This window comes from Danio rerio, chromosome 9 (assembly GCF_049306965.1).
Source record: "Danio rerio strain Tuebingen ecotype United States chromosome 9, GRCz12tu, whole genome shotgun sequence".
Taxonomy (NCBI): Eukaryota; Metazoa; Chordata; class Actinopteri; order Cypriniformes; family Danionidae; genus Danio; species Danio rerio.
Genome location: NC_133184.1, coordinates 25,665,362 through 25,677,458, shown reverse-complemented (window position 1 = coordinate 25,677,458; position 12,097 = coordinate 25,665,362). Strand labels below are relative to the sequence as shown.

Here is a 12,097-nt window from a genome sequence, read left to right as displayed (position 1 = left end):
AAAGTGGATAAAAGAGACAAAGTATCTCCCTCAACTGATCCGATAAACGAAAATGTATCTGTAACATCCAGAATGCAATAAAATATGCAGTTACATTGCAGAGTCTGAACAGGCAAAAATGAGTCAGTTTTACACCAATATTCAGTTAACACAGGCAGGACATCAGCTCTTGATGTCAGTTGGAGAGTTGATCGAACCCCCACACTGCTTTCAGGCCTGCATGCCACACTAGGGAGGCTTGAAACTGAAACCACCTGGAACACAATAGTGTGGCCTGCAGTCTGTTTTCCGCACAGGATGGCACTTACCACATGTGCATATTTCTCAGCTGGGCTTGTATCTGGAGGCGAAAGATGTTTTTTGATGTACTTCTGCGTGATCTTAGCTAATTTATAGAACAGCAACTCAGCTGCTGTAGTACGCTGAAATGCCGGATATCATTCCTGTACTGAACGAAGCGATTAAGTTAATAAACTCCATTTGTGAACAAACATCACTCACTTAAAACATCAAAAAATTTAATTACTTTTTGTAGTTATGAACACACTTACCCTGTAATATACACACACACACACACACACACACACACACACACACACACACACACACACACACACACACATACACTGTATTACATTTAACATTGGACTACTCATGCATCAGGAATATATACAATATTGCATAGAATATGGATAAATTTAAAGATTGGTTAATTTTTTTTAATTCAATTTAAATTGCATTTTTAACCCAACTTTTGGATATGTTCACACTCTACCAGACTTTGGATTAACACAACCCAGCAGATTTTAGTTTGTACAAATAAATATATTTGAATTCAAAATGAAATAAAAATAAAATGAAATATAAGTTTGCGTACAAAAGGTACAAAAACAAACAACTCTATTCCATAAAATCCCCAATTCTAAATCAAATAAACAAAGACAATTATAACATAATTTAAAATAACACAATAATAAACATGCACTATATATATATATATATATATATATATATATATATATATATATATATATATATATATATATATATATATATATATATATATATTGACTAAGACAAAGAAAAAATGAATGAATGAAAGAATGAATGAATGTTCCTGTTACCTATTTTTGTCCAAGCAACCCAATTCAAATATAATCTAGATAATGTTTCCTCCTCTTCCAAAAAGACAATATAGACTTTTTCTTGTGCTGTTCATCAATCTAACGAGTGTGTTCAGTGTTTGTAACAGAAGCAGTGACTGTGTAACCAGATACCAAAAATCTTTTTAAACAAACTGCTGCCATGGGAGCTGCTATTGGCAGGATTATATGACTGTCAGATTGCACCAGCTGAACTGCTTTTTAACCAATTAGTGAGAGTGAACTGTTGACGGTCTGGAATTGAATTGCAACTGGCCAAACAGAAACTGATCAATCAAATGGTCATTAAATATAAATGTTTCCTGTTTGCCTAAATGTAGTAATACAGGTAATGGAATGATGTAAATTAATAACTGGTTTAATGTGTGGAAACTGCAAATGTCACCAGTTCAGATGACATGGTGTGCAAAACAAACTGAGAGAACTGTGGAGTTTAAATACTGATATTTAATAGTCCATTAAAAGTTAATCCATTACTTTCTGTTTTGCCGTGACAATATAGTTGTAATGTAGTAGACATATTAATTGCATTTTCACCATGAAACATTGTTATTTATTCATTCTTTTTTTTTCCGGCTAAGTCCCTTTATTCATCAGGGGTCGCCACAGTGGAATAAATCACCAGCTTATCCACCATACTGTATGTTTTATGCAGTGGATGCCCATCCAGCCACAACCCAACACTGCGAAACACCCATACACACTCTTTTACACACATACACTACAGCCAATTCAGCTTATTCGATTCAACTATATGTCTTTGGATTGTGGGGGAAACCGGAGCTTTTTTTTTAAATTTGGTCTAAAAATAAGGCATATTGGAGTTAAATTAATACCACCAAGCTCAAAAGACTGTACCAGTAAAATTAATGTGCGCCTCATGAAAACATAATCCACTTTCCCACATTCCCTACTAGCTTACAGAACTAATTATAATGTACTTAAAATGTTGTATCACACACTTTTCTCGGAAATACATAATAGATGTAAAACACTGAAACATTAAAGAAGAAACGAAGAGAGCTTTTTACACTGCATTTAACCCTGAGTTATTATCATCATAAACATCACTTTGAGCCCTGCATGGGTGAATTAATTTTTCACAGTTGTCACTGATAAGCAGGACTACATGCATGAGGTTAAGAAAACTCGCAGCACTATTTTTATGCCAATAACCCTGCTTTATTCTGTCAAATGTGTACAGTGTGATAAAGTGTTACATTATAATGGCTAGATGTTTCAAGTACTCCATGTTCAAATGCTTTGTACGGTCACAAAAATATTGCATGCTGTACGCAAACAGCTGTTTTATTATTTGCATGGAGATATGCCAAAAAGCCTATCTGTGAAAAGAATAGAGGGCATCAGGAATTCACCCAAATCACCCAAACAAACCAAAATCTACTTTAAAAAGATGGCATTCTGACGTTTCTGAGGACAGCATTTTGCATATGATGACAAAAACCAAGTTTGCTTGAACATTCTGTGTTTTTTATGGTCATATATTGCTTGCTTGTGTTAATTTATATTTTCAACTTTTTTGTGGTTGTGATGGCAGTGTTCGTCCTTTTAATTGAACTTTACACATCAATCACAATTTGAATCAAACCAAGCCTGCCAATTCTGAACACGCACATTGTAAAAGGGCATTAACTTCAGAAACCACATTAGTTAGAACTTCTATTAGGACTGTTTTTGCTCTCCATTAGATTGCTTTATAAAGACGACTCTTCAAAACAGCTGTTCAGTTTCCGAACAAAACATGCTAATTAACTGTTGTACTTTGTTCGTATAACAAAATTTCTACCAAAGTTGGCTAACAATGGATTTAAGAAATGTACCTGCAGGTTTAAGAGTAAACTAATGTCATGTTTGCATTTCAGTTAACTGAAATTAATTGTTGAGAGAAATTATGTGATCTCCAGTCCCTGGCCTTGACCCTGAAGCAGAGAGGGCATGGCCTGTATGTGACACACTGGACAAGTTTATTCAGAGCAGTTCAACCTTCAGCTGTCACCACTGGTCTTCTGTGATTATTGAGACATCTGCTGGATCAATATTAAAACCAGAAGCTTTAGTCCACTCACAAAAGAAGGTACAGTATTCATAGAACTAGAACGTTAACTAACTTAAGCAAACTAATCCTGGGCTGAGGGAATTATTTAAAGATCTTTATTGCACTGAGTAACTCCTTTTACAGTGATTGCTTAGCACTGGAGGTAAGAAGAAGAATATGCGTTTGAAAGGCTAAAGGAGAGATTTTTCCTCTGTTCCAGCAGCTTTGGACCTGTGCTTTCTTCCCTTCTTAATTCTCCTCATTCAATTGCCTTTTCAAAGCCTCCGCCAAAAGGTCTCTCCCCTCCTGTGTAGAAGAAAGCTTAGATAAAGAAGCTGGCACAAGTGTTAAGGAGAACCACGATGCTTATCAGTGACTTTTTGAAATCTACTCTGATACTTTTGATAGTGTTGGACAATGGATATCCGTACATGCTGAGGTTGCCCTTTCATGAAGGTTATCGCAATGGAAACAATCTCTCCTTCAGCGATCATGTCATTAATGAGGTCAGTCTAATAAACATGATCATATTCTCTATTAGAGAGAACAAAAAACCCCACTACATATGTTTTCGCGTCCAGTTTAATAAGCTGTATTTCCTAGTCAAAATGAAATTTGTCTTGAGGTTTTGCAATGCAAACTCTTCCTGCTACAACTGTTCAGTTTTTTTCTCAATGTTTTAGATTGTCGTTTTGGGTGGTTATGTTTCATTATGTGTAATTAGACTTGAGAAACTAGGGTTCTGAGGTGTCAGGATGTGACATCCTATATACAACACAAGTTCTACTCATGCTTAACTACCCTAAAAAATTATGTTAATAAATGTATTTAATTATTTAAACAATCTAGCAATATTTTTACTAAATAAGAATCAAACAAGTTATATACAATGTAAAAAAATAAAACCAGTAATTGAAATGTTATTTAAAATAACAAAAAACAAATGGATTCACATAAAATTTAAATGAAGAAAGAATTAATATTGTGCTTAGAATGTAGTTTTTTTTTCAGATCATGGTTCAGATCCGTTGATTTCAGACACAGATGGGCGTCACCGCTTTCATTCACCCTATTTAAACAACCTGCAGCAGAAGCGCAGACAGGATCACTTCAGCTCATCTGCGCATGAGAACGAAACCCTGGATTAACATTGCGCACTCAACAAGCATTAAAGGCAAAATGACAGAGGTGAGCCATATCATACTTGATCTAACGAAAAGCAAAAGAGTTGTATTTTAGAAGGCTCTCAGTTACACAGCCGTACTTCAGACACCTGCACTCATATCAGCTAGGCAAGTGGGTTTAACTATTTTTATAACTTTTCGCTATGATGTCTCTGTTATTAGAGTGAGTGGGTCCGTACGTTGTAAGCGTATTGAATCACCATGTTTCAGAGTTTTTCACTGGCTCTGAGTAAGTTTTTAATAGGGACACAATTTTCCCTGACGCCGAGGACAAACCATGGAGTTATTGCGTTCCGTTAGGATTAATTTTGACAACACAAATGCGAAAAATACATTGGCACTGAAAATAGCGTAACGTTACGTGTGGTTTTGTAACAGATTTTTGTATCCCGATATCTTTATTACTGTTGTTGACTAAGTTGCTCATGGGTGGCTAAATTATGGGCGCACAAACCGTTTTTTTTTACTAAGAAAACCAGACACGCTGGACCTCACCTCAGAGATGAGGTCTGGTTTATAAAAACAACTAAATGTATAGTCAGTTTTCCTTTAGAGCTCGATTTTGATGGTTAATTCAGAAAAAAGTAACTAGCATAAAACTTAATACATTTTATACAGTATCATCATCACATCGTTGTTGTAGATCTTTTCTTTTGGAGAACCGCTCACATATGTTAAGCATTTTCAGTTCATTATGTCCATGGTTTGGCTTTATATATACATTCTGCTTTGTATTTGCTGCCAGTAATCCCAGTTTGTCCTATGAGTTCATGCATCAAGCTTTACTTGCGGTATCATTTTATTACAATATTTACATTTGTTGAAATCAATATCCTCAAAATAAATCAAATTATTGGAAACAGAAGGTTAGCTTGAGGTGCAGGAGCATGAAATGCATTTCATTTTAATAAAAAAAAACAAACAGAAGAACTCAAAGAAATACAGAAGAACTCGAGAACATTTTTTATTAACGGGATCGTTATTAGATCTGATATTATTTACAGTGATTATTACACATTAGCATGACTAAATATCCAACATCCTTTCAGCTAGAGCCCTGTCACAGGTTCAAGGCCCTCGAGGTGTCTGTTGTCATAAAACATTTGACCTTTGACATCGCTGTGTCCTTGCTGTTTACTGCTAGAGAGCAAGGCACATTTATGTATGTCAGCATTTACATGTGACAGTGGACTGTCTGTAACAGAAAGTCTTTGCAGTGTTTACACATGAACAACTAATAGGAAGGCTGTGTGTTTGTACTGTAGGTGTACCTTCATGTTTTAATCCCTGAATGATTCATCAATTACATTTTGTGCTATAAACTTCCTAAACTGTTTCCTCCTAGGGCTAAAGCACATAAACAATTCCCAAACAAAAAACCCTAAAAGCGTTTAGCAGCCAGCACTATTGTGTGCTTACTAAATGGAAAACAATTAGATTTAACTTTGTAATGAACTTCAAACAGAATACAGGTGGAGTAACAGGAAATGTCCTTTTCAGGCAGAGCCACGCTCTTGCAGCACGAGGCAAACTTGTTTTATATTTCATTACCCTAATTCAGAACAGCATTATTCAGACATTTGTATGCGTTGTTGCAGCTCTGCTGGAGATTGAAAAGCTCCACTAAAAAAGGATTTAGTGACCAGAGAGAAATCAAGGGTCAAGGGTCTGTGACCTCACCAGCCACATAGCAACATTTCTTTTTGAAAGGACCACTTAGATGTCTAAGATGGCGTGAAAAAACCCCTAAACTGAAATTACTTTGCCCGTAGAAATCACTGTGAAGTCATAGAATTGATTCACTTTGATTTTTGTAAACCAGGACCAACTTACGGGGCACTTCAGCATGACTAGCTTGAAGCTGAACAATTTTGTGCTTTTGAAGTAGTGTCAACTTTCTAATCGGTCTGATCCATGAAATTATAATAGGATGCTGTGACAGTTTCACAAATATGCAGTGCTCTTGTGCCATGGACAGTTTTGTCTCATATGATTTTATGGCCTTATGTCAAACAATTTCAGTGGTCCCTTCAAAAGATTGTAATTATGACCCTGTGAGAAAAACTAAACCTGCATCCATTGGTTTTTGTAGCAAAACTTCACATAGTAGCTAGATGGTCTTCATAACGAACAATTGCTCATAAATCCTATTTGGTGCTGGGGGAGTTTTGTTTATTATGGTTGTACTTGTTTGATTACAGTTTTTCTCAGTCGCTTTGATGCATTTCTCAAAACTCTATTTACATTTGCACAACAGTAAATGCATTTCTCAAAACAATTAGTCATTTGTGCACATCCTAGTAGCAGTTTCTCACTCCTTCCAACAAATTGCAGATACTTTTGGACATGCATCAATTGTTTTCAAACAACTTTCTGCTATTTATAACATTATCATTTGCTTATGTTATGTCAGTCAAAATTAGCTAAACTTGTCTAAGCTGAATAGTCATTCCATAGAAAACTCATAGTCCTCATTTCATTACTTGAGTCATTACATACAAAAATGGTGAACTATTTGTCAAAATCTGTCTAGCATATTTTATAAAACAAATTTAAAATATTTTCCTGAAATTGTCTTTAAAATTGAACAATTTAATGAATGATTTACAGACCTGTGTATGTTGTAGGCTCAGTTCCAATATGTTCTGCAATATTGTGTAAAGTTGTGCACAGCTCTACCTAAAGGGAGTTTATGTTTGTTGTAAATAAAGGTGTATTTATTCTTTTGCACAATGCTGTGAATAAATTAGAATTGCAAAGAGCAAATGCAGTAAAAATGTGAAACATACATATTCAGTGTCTTGTACTTAGATGCCTCACTAAATGCAGCGATGTCTAACTTTACTGTAGTTTTCAAATGGCTGTGCAAATAGTATATAGTGCTGTAATGAGCATTTTCAGGACGTGTCACCAACATCTGACTTTTTTGCATTGAAAAAAATGTAGAGTAAACTGTCATGATGAAAACATGACAAAGCCATTTGACTATCTTGTTCATTAATAATGGTGTCAGGACTTTTCATTATAATTATAATGACAATTTGATCGACATGAATACTTGCTTTTGAGGAATGAACTATCCATTTTGAGCATGTGACGTGCTTTTGCAGGTTATCAGCAAGGTTTTGCAGTTTGTACTAATTGTTTTGAGAAATGCATTAACTGTTGTGCAGAAATGCACCGGTGTTGTGAGAAACGCACCAAAGCGACTAAGAAAAACTGTAAAAACCAACTTAAAACAGTAATATTTTGAATTAGTTTTGTGATAAATATAACATGACATTTATGATTTAGTTTATTAATTATTAAATAGAGTTTACAACTAGGCATGGGACGATAACCGTTTTCAAGGTATACCGCGGTTTGGAAAAGTCAGGGTTTTAAAACCACCCAAAGTTTCTGTGATACCATTCCTGATTTTTTTATTTACTTTTTTTTTTTTTTGACAACAGTATCTTCTACAGAAAAGATATCTAAAAAATTATGTTTTAAGTTGTAAATCAGTGTTTTTTAAATGATGACAGCAGAAGTAAATGATTCATTTGAATTATTTTGCCTGACATGTTTGCTGCTTCATAATATTAAACAATTTTCTCAAAATAAAATATATTGTGCTCAAAGGAGAAAAAAGTTGTTGTTTTTTAGCCAGTCATGTAATAAGAATATATTTTATAGTAGCAATCACGATACTTTGAAACCGTGAAACCATGATATTTTTATCCAAGGTTATCATACCATCAGAATCTTATATCAGCCCATGCCTATTTACAACACTAGCACAAGAAGCACAACACAAAGGCAAGCAATGTCAATTCATGTTATTAAATATTTTAAACACAATTATCTAATACATTAGATCAAAGACATTCATTAGAGAAATGTGGACAACCTTTTGAAGGGTGTTTGACTTCTGTTTTCTTTCACAGATACAGTCGTCATCACCAAATGAGAAGTTGGGTTTAAGTGCCAGCGAACTGACTGAATTCTTCGCCATGTGGGAAGAATTAAACTTCACGGACTCCAATAACAACAGCTCACGGGTTGAAGCGCAAATGTGCCCGGCTTCTTTTAACCGTTCTGCTCTCCTCAATGCCATGTGCACCCTCTATGCCTTCATTTTTGTCGTTGGCCTGGCTGCCAATGCGCTAGTAGTGTGGGTCAACATGCGCTCTCAGCGTCATTACCACGAGACGCACATGTATATATTAAACCTAGCGGTGGCTGACCTGTGTGTAGTGGCTACTCTTCCTGTGTGGGTGAGCTCGCTGGCACAGGGAGGACACTGGGCATTCGGTCAGGCGGCTTGTAAACTCACACATCTTCTGTTCAGCGTCAATCTTTTCGCCAGCATCTTCTTCCTGACCTGCATGAGTGTGGACCGGTATCTCTCGGTGGTGCGATTTAGGGAGATTTCTCACAGACGAGGAAGACAAGTTCGGCGTTTAGTGTGTGCGATAACATGGCTGCTTGCTTTATTCGCCTCAGTACCCGACACATACTTCCTGCGGTCTGTAAAGTCACAATACAGTCACGTGACCTTGTGTCTTCCTGTATACCCAGAGGACAACCCTTTGCAGTGGATGGTGGGCATACAATTGAGTTTTGTAGTTCTTGGTTTTGCCATACCTTTCCCTATTATAGCTGTGTCATATGCATTGTTGGCAAACACTTTAGCTTCCACTTCCACTCATTCACCTTCAAATGGAGACCAGGATCGAAGCGTGAGCAAGAAGGTCATCTTAATGTACATAGTGGTTTTCATAGCTTGCTGGGCACCATATCATGCGGTGCTGTTAGCCGATGCTCTAGCCATGTTAGGTGTGCTTCCACTGGGCTGCAGTTCAGAGAATGGTCTGTTTGTGGCACTTCACCTTACTCAATGCCTGTCGCTGCTACACTGCTGTGTAAATCCTGTGGTCTACAGCTTCGCCCATCGCCACTATCGCTATGATCTCATGAAAGCCTTCATCTTCAAATACTCCACCCGTACGGGGCTTGCTCGACTCATTGATGGGTCTCAGGGTATTGAGACGGAGTACGCAATGGTGGAGAACAACCCTCCGACTGTGACTTAGAAGCCTTCAGATTGTCACCCTCAACCAAAGTTCTGCACTGCTTCAAAACACATAGTACCCTAACATGCTTTCCTGAAAACTGGATTCGAACATGTTTTCTGTCAATATAGTGATACATGCTTAACTGTGACTCTAAAGACACCGAATACGTCTTTTAAAACAAGCCAAAGACTTTATTGTTAAATCAGAACCACTCTGACTTGTTTCTCTGAAATAAGGAAAACCAAAAAATTGTTTGACTAAATCAGCAAATACTTAACAGTGACTGCGTAGATGTGGAATAATTCATTTAAAACAACAATTATTTATTAATTAACATTGTTCCTTTGTGTCAGAGATTGATGGGATTTGGATATTGAGATATCTGACTTGTTTTACCGCTGGCTCTGATACCACATCAGTTGGATTTGAACAGTGTTTTTTTTTTTTTTTTATCAAAATAGTGTATTTCATCTGAAATATGACAAAGAATGATGGGATTTATTTGTAACTACACGGACATGTTTTCAGACATGACACAACATTTTTTTACAACATTGTAAGTTGCTTCATTACTTATTACTCATTAAGTAATTATTACTTATTACTTTGAAAAGTGCCAAAGGCTGATGGGATTTTATTATACAACTCAAACCATAAATATTCAAACAAATAATTGATTCCAAATGAACATAGTATGTTACAGCATACGTCTTTGTAATTCAGGAGAGGAAATCTCCTTAAATTGTTTCCAGTGATGACTTCGCAGGACTGTCTGATGGTTTTCAATCATCATAATATGATTTAACAGTATTTAAGTATGTATAAGGTCTACAATCTATGAAGAACCAGCACTCCTGTATGTATTGTAACAGCATAGTAATGTAGCTCTAGTTCAATTGCTGCTAACTCTGTCTTTTTAAAGCACTTTCTTTGATAAAAGAGGGGCTTTTGTGGCTGGCTGGAATTGGCATTGCTTTTGTATTTTGAACCGTTTTCACATGTTCACTGAAACAGCTCATTTTAATGTTTGAACAAATAGAAATGAATTTTGTCTGTATTTTAATGTGCAACTGTATTTGCACTTAATTGTAGGATTTGTTCATGTGTATTTTATGTTTTATGATAAGTTGTTATGGTAATCTTGTAACAAAACTTAGTGCGTCATTGAAAGGGCATTTCCTTTTTTGTGTCTGTTTTAGTTATTTAAAAAAGGTAAAGTGTGTTGTATTTATTATACCTTTTGAGTTCTGATGGAACACCGAATACATTGTGCTTCAGAAATGTGCTTAAAATAAATACATTTAAAAGTACCTATTCAATTAAATTTGTCTTAGTGCAGTTTAAGTAATAACTACACATCAAATATTTGTTTATTATCTTACATATCTTACATTTATATATACATGACTATATATATATATATATATATATATATATATATATATATATATATATATATATATATATATCTTCAGTACAGTTTTATTATATAGAAAATGCATAGTTAGGATTAACTCATGCATGAGCTCCTGGCCTTAATATGGATTGAATCAAGTCATGCCTTTTCATGTTTAATAAAAATCAGCACTGTATTACTGGTTCACCATCTGTTTAACAATGGTGGCCCCTTTTTATTTCGACCCCAGGGGCATCATAAAGATTTAAAGGTGATGGCTACATGCTTTGATAGTACAACTACAGTGGTAGAAGTTTTTTTTTTATTTAATTGAAAACACTCAAGATGATCATAACTATGGCATATTATCTTGCACTCAAGCGGATTTAACTACATGCTTTCAAGTGCGTTTAATGATCAATATAAAAGGGATGTGAATGCATAACTGACTATTAAACTTACTGTCTTGAGTGTCTCACCTTGATCTACACACTCAAAGGAGCTTGAATGTTTTTAAAATTGAAAACAGTTTGCTAGGTTTCCATGAAACATTTTGAACTAAGATTGTGTTGATTCTTCCGCTGGCCGCTTGACAATCATTTAAGCAATATCACGTATTAGCATGCTAGTGTGTTGTGCCAGCAAGAATCAATGTTTTTGAGAAAATCAAGGATTCAGTGACCCAACTACTTATTTTGTTTATGAACGAATTACAACTACTATATACAATCCATCTTTATTCATGGAAAAATAGAGTTTCCAAATCAAGCCAATGCAAAGCCACAAGGACATTAGAGCCTGATTTATGTGATCTACCTGATTTATTACAACCAGTGTGAGGTCTGTCATATTTTCAGCACTTTCTTGTGTTTAGACACCTGCAAGGCCTAAACAAAACTGCTTAAGGTCACACCAGTGGCTGTTCAAATACATCCTCTGATGGCTGTTTTTGCTTTACAAACCCAAAACATAAAAGGACAAAAAAAAATCTTATCTGAGCAATGTTACTGTCCAACATACTGTTGAAGTCACAATATCAAACTAACCCCTCAGTCTGCTTCACGCTTCATCAAAGATGGCATCATATTACTGTACAGCTAAAATGTTTTCCCATAATTAGCAGCTTGGTTGATTAACTCAGTTTGACCCATCTTGGTCTCATTTGGTTTTGATTTCTGTCTAATCTGTTAATTCCCTTCTCACATTGCTTAACATCCGCGGCATCTTTTTCTCGGCAGCTA

General features: G+C 35.6%; 1 protein-coding gene across 3 annotated transcripts; it reads left to right on the top strand.

The window, feature by feature from the left end:
- The first annotated feature begins 4,320 nt into the window (after nt 1-4,320).
- ackr3a (atypical chemokine receptor 3a) lies at nt 4,321-10,770 on the top strand. 3 transcript variants are annotated; one of them, XM_073911400.1, is made up of 3 exons: nt 4,321-4,407; nt 8,129-8,201; nt 8,330-10,770. In XM_073911400.1, exon 3 carries the CDS (start codon nt 8,396-8,398, stop codon nt 9,476-9,478), a length of 1,083 nt encoding a protein of 360 aa, XP_073767501.1. In that variant the 5' UTR covers nt 4,321-4,407; nt 8,129-8,201; nt 8,330-8,395; the 3' UTR covers nt 9,479-10,770. The 3 variants fall into 3 exon arrangements, with proteins under 3 accessions (XP_073767501.1, XP_005167578.1, NP_001138286.1); XM_005167521.6 differs by lacking the exon at nt 8,129-8,201; NM_001144814.1 differs by lacking the exons at nt 4,321-4,407; nt 8,129-8,201 and having other exon boundaries at nt 8,330-9,912.
- Nucleotides 10,771-12,097: the final 1,327 nt, after the last annotated feature.